This window comes from Toxorhynchites rutilus, chromosome 1, assembly GCF_029784135.1.
Source record: "Toxorhynchites rutilus septentrionalis strain SRP chromosome 1, ASM2978413v1, whole genome shotgun sequence".
NCBI lineage: Eukaryota > Metazoa > Arthropoda > Insecta > Diptera > Culicidae > Toxorhynchites > Toxorhynchites rutilus.
In genome coordinates this window covers 133,826,911-133,831,115 of record NC_073744.1, presented here as the reverse complement: position 1 = coordinate 133,831,115, position 4,205 = coordinate 133,826,911, and the positions used below count along the sequence as shown (strand labels likewise).

Below are 4,205 nucleotides of genomic sequence, written 5' to 3'. Positions count from 1 at the left end.
ATACATTTCATTCAACAATATTCTAGAATATGAAAAAAGTCACTTGTCCAAAAAAGTTACTCCTATACTCGCGTCGGTGTGTCAGACCGAAAGTGTTAAAAAAGTGGCACACGTCCCATTTTTACCAACACATGCGATACGCTAAACGATGACGAACGACGAATAACGAAGCTAGAGAGAATCGCAAAGTCGTAGTGTTGATGAACGAAATTATTGATTTCTCGGTCTGACAGACCAATGCGCGAGTATAGGAGTGTTAATATTACTTAACATACTCAATATGCTTAAGACACTGCTTATAACTCTCGTCGTGGAATTTTGAGTGTTCTATTGCACTGACTGAGTGAGTGTCTGATTCACTATCGTTGGCTCGTGTCGGTTTTGACGTGGGACTAAATTTAACCGGAGTATATAGGGGTGAAATGAGAACCTAAACACAGAACTTGCAGGAAAATATTAAAGATTCCGATTGCTTAGAACTCGAACATTTTTTAATAGATCGAAAAGATGTTTTGCATCAATTGATAGGAAATATTTCTACGCGTCTATCACAATTAATAAAATGTTATCTTCCATGAGATAAACAATTCATTTATTTATTTATTTGTTTCCAGTCTTCGATGGTATCGCACAGTCTACTCTTTGCTTATACTATTTGTTTGAGTCTACACAAGAGTGCCACCTTAAGCTAATACGCGTTTTTGAATGATCTTTTGTTATATTTTTTCCATTTTTTTTGCTGGTTTGTTCATTTATACTCCTATTTAGATGTAGCTATGCATCCAATTGTTCAAAAGTTATGTTTACTATGAAAATGTTTCATTTACAAAAATGATGTTTTTGGCTTGTATTTCTCCAGTACGGGGCAAGAGTGCCAATCTTATAAAAATATAATTTTTGATGAAAAACGCACTGTGAAATTCACGGTGGTTCCAAAGAACGCATACTCAAGTTCTGGTGGCGTTCACGAAAACCGGCAAGCCAATCTTCTCCGGTCAATTTGGATGTTTTGTCGAAAGAGTGATCTAAATTATTTCACTCTGCGATTTCATACCCTAGGTTCGGGATGTCGTTTGTTGCCAGCCCATAAAATAATTTCTGCATTTTAAGGATGTGACTCACGAGTTACTCCTCCTGTTGTTAAGAAAACACAGTTTTAATACGGCCTAACTTCTGCACATATTTGGTCAATGTTCTTCTGGGCAAACTATATTCCTCCGCAGCTTGTCTCTATGATTTACAGAATGTACGACAACAACCATAGTTTCAATCTGCCACTGGTTTCGGAGCGCGTTCAAATTACTTACTCGTTGATGTCTCTGGCTTTGCAATCATTACATCAAACTGATGCCATTGTATTAAGGTTCTGAACTACACAATTGTCTAGGGAATCATCAAATAAGGCTATCATCGGTTCACCAAGAAAATAATTGTTCAGGAATTTTGTGTGTGATTTGGAGAAGATTGGCTTGCCGGTGCGCATGACAGTAGCAAAACTATCTTCGCCAAGGATGACAGCTAAGCCAATCGAGACCGGAAATATTAATAGAACGGGCTTCTGTTGAGAAGAGCGCAAAGCAGAGATAAGTTTGTGTATATTTAGTTGCTTTAAGCCATCGATATATGGCTTTGTATGCGTATGTGCGTGATTCATAACCTCTATGTACAAATAGCACATCTTCGCAACGCTGAAACCCCATTTGTATCTGCTCCCGTGTGCATTGGCCCTGTCGCGATGCAACAATCACCCAACATTCTGATGCTATGATGGACGATTGTTTGTTGGTGCAAATTATGTAGCCGCGATAGTAAATGAGGGTCTCAAAATGAAAGGGGTGGGGGGTGGTCGATTTCTTTACATCGACTCTCTCCTTTGGTCATAACATAGCTGCAAACTCATTCCCAGCTGTATTTGACAATGTGAAAGATAGGTCAGAACCTCATCTATCGGATTCTGTAGCAAATTTGTGTGTGTTGTGTGTGCGTAGTAGAATGAAGTGCACGTAAAAATATTCCGTCTCGGTACAAACAGTGAAACAAGCTACTTTTCCCAACTGTAAAATCGCCGAATGCTGACCAATTCACCGATTTAGTGTACCAATTCGTGTCGTGTCGTTTCATGCAAATATATACGGTAGTTACCGTGTAAAAGATCATTTTCTTTATTTGTGCAACCGCAGAACGACAATTGTGTGGGGTACAAAGAGACAAAGATTCGAACAGTTATCTAAGTTGTGTGCGCCATCGATACCAACATGACTGAAAAAGATAGTCAAATGCGTCTACGGAGTGACCTAGCACGATCTGGTGGTAGGAGTACTGAAGCGGATATGACTGTAGCAGACCTTGCCAATCTTATGCAATCACAACTAGCCAGTTATCAACGTACAGTGAAGGAAGACTTCAAAAAGCTCGGAGATTCCCTGTCGTCGCTTACAACACAGATGAGCAAATTGCGAAAAGAAATTACTTCGGATATTGAGAAGCTGCGAGATGAGAACAACCGCACATTTGACAAGGAAACATCGCTGGCATTGGATAGATCTGCTCGAATAAACGATCTTGTGGTGAGCGGAGTCCCGTATGTGGACGGAGAAAACCTGTTATCATATTTTCACACATGGTGCAAAACGTTCGGCTATACTGAGACAAATTATCCGCTCGTCGATATCCGTAGACTCTCCAAGGGAATGCTAACGGCTGGAAGCGTGTATACGATCCTGATACAATTTGCCATCACTGTCCAGCGTAACGACTTCTACTCTCGGTATCTTCGCTCACGTTCACTGTCGCTCTCTGATATCGGTTTTTCGGTTGCCAAACGAATATATATCAACGAAAATTTGGGACCCAACGTCAGAAAACTACGATCCAAGGCACTACAACTGAAGAAGGATGGGAGGCTGCGAGGAGTATTTACACGGAATGGTATCCTATTTGTGAAGAGAACTGGCGATGAGAAAGAGATCGTCATATCTACGGACGATGATTTTCATCTATCGTGAAACCCTTCCTAATGAATTATTGTTTATCCTTCTTTCCTTCCCTCTCTTCCATGATTCCCCTCCTGAAAGTCGGTTCGCGTTGCTGCTGTTGCTGCCAAATGATATTCTGCTGCTGTGTGAGATCTGTTGACTGTTCCTGTATACGGCGATCCATATATTTCTTGTTTCTGTTTGTGCCAAAAAAATATGATGTTGATGCTTTTTCTAGGATGTTTGTTATAATGAAGAATGTAGATTTTTACGAAATGCTCTTTTATTATCCTCCTTTGATAGCTAAGTCCTTCTATTTATCCAATGGCTAATAATTCCAATTCTAACACCTCGACAAACTGGTGCAATCCAGGTACTGTGATGAAATCTGCGTTAATTAAAAATAAGCTCTCTGTATGCTGTGTGAATTGTCAAAGTATTTGTGCTCGTGCGCTTTGCAAGATTGAGGAATTGCGTCTGATTGTTAAAATAAGTAATGTTGATATACTGTGTGTTAGTGAAACGTGGTTGAATGAGAATATTGACAATTCTATTATATCCATTGATGGATATAATATTGTTCGACATGACAGAGTAGGTCGTTTGGGAGGTGGTGTATTAATTTACATAAAAAATGGTATAACCTGCAATTTGATCATGAAGTCCAATAATCAATTCAGAGTGACTAATACTGAATTTATCACAATTGAAGTACTTCTGGAAAACGAAAAAATACTACTGACTGCGCTTTACAACCCACCAGAAATAGAATGCAATGAATCACTTGAACATTTGTTATTGACATATGGAAGTTTATACAACTTTATTTATTTCTTTGGTGATTTTAACACTAATCTCTTGGTAAACTCACCGAAGTCGGATAGGTTACGTAACGTGCTATCTACTCATTCGGTACAATGCTTGGGAAGCGAGCCAACGTTTTTTCATAGGAACGGTGCATCACTGTTGGACTTGATTTTGACCAACGATGCTTCTAAAGTTTTGAGATTCAACCAGATAGAAGTTCCTGTGCTGTCCAACCACGATCTTGTATTTGCATCTCTTGATTTTAATCATAATTTATGTCCAAGGACCATTCAGTTCCGTGAATATAATGCCATACAGTTTGACTCATTGATAGATGTTTTTCACTCAGCAGAATGGAGTTATTTTTACAACACATATAACTCCAACCAAAAATTGGAGTTTTTCAATAATTTGTTAACGGAT

The 4,205-nt window shown here is 39.0% G+C and overlaps 1 protein-coding gene across 1 annotated transcript; it reads left to right on the top strand.

The window, feature by feature from the left end:
* Nucleotides 1-1,991: 1,991 nt before the first annotated feature.
* LOC129762350 (uncharacterized) lies at nucleotides 1,992-3,763 on the top strand. Its single transcript, XM_055760556.1, has 2 exons — nucleotides 1,992-2,928; nucleotides 3,075-3,763. The coding sequence occupies exons 1-2, from the start codon at nucleotides 2,256-2,258 to the stop codon at nucleotides 3,305-3,307; spliced, it is 906 nt and encodes a 301-aa protein (XP_055616531.1). The 5' UTR covers nucleotides 1,992-2,255; the 3' UTR covers nucleotides 3,308-3,763.
* The last annotated feature ends 442 nt before the right edge of the window (nucleotides 3,764-4,205 follow it).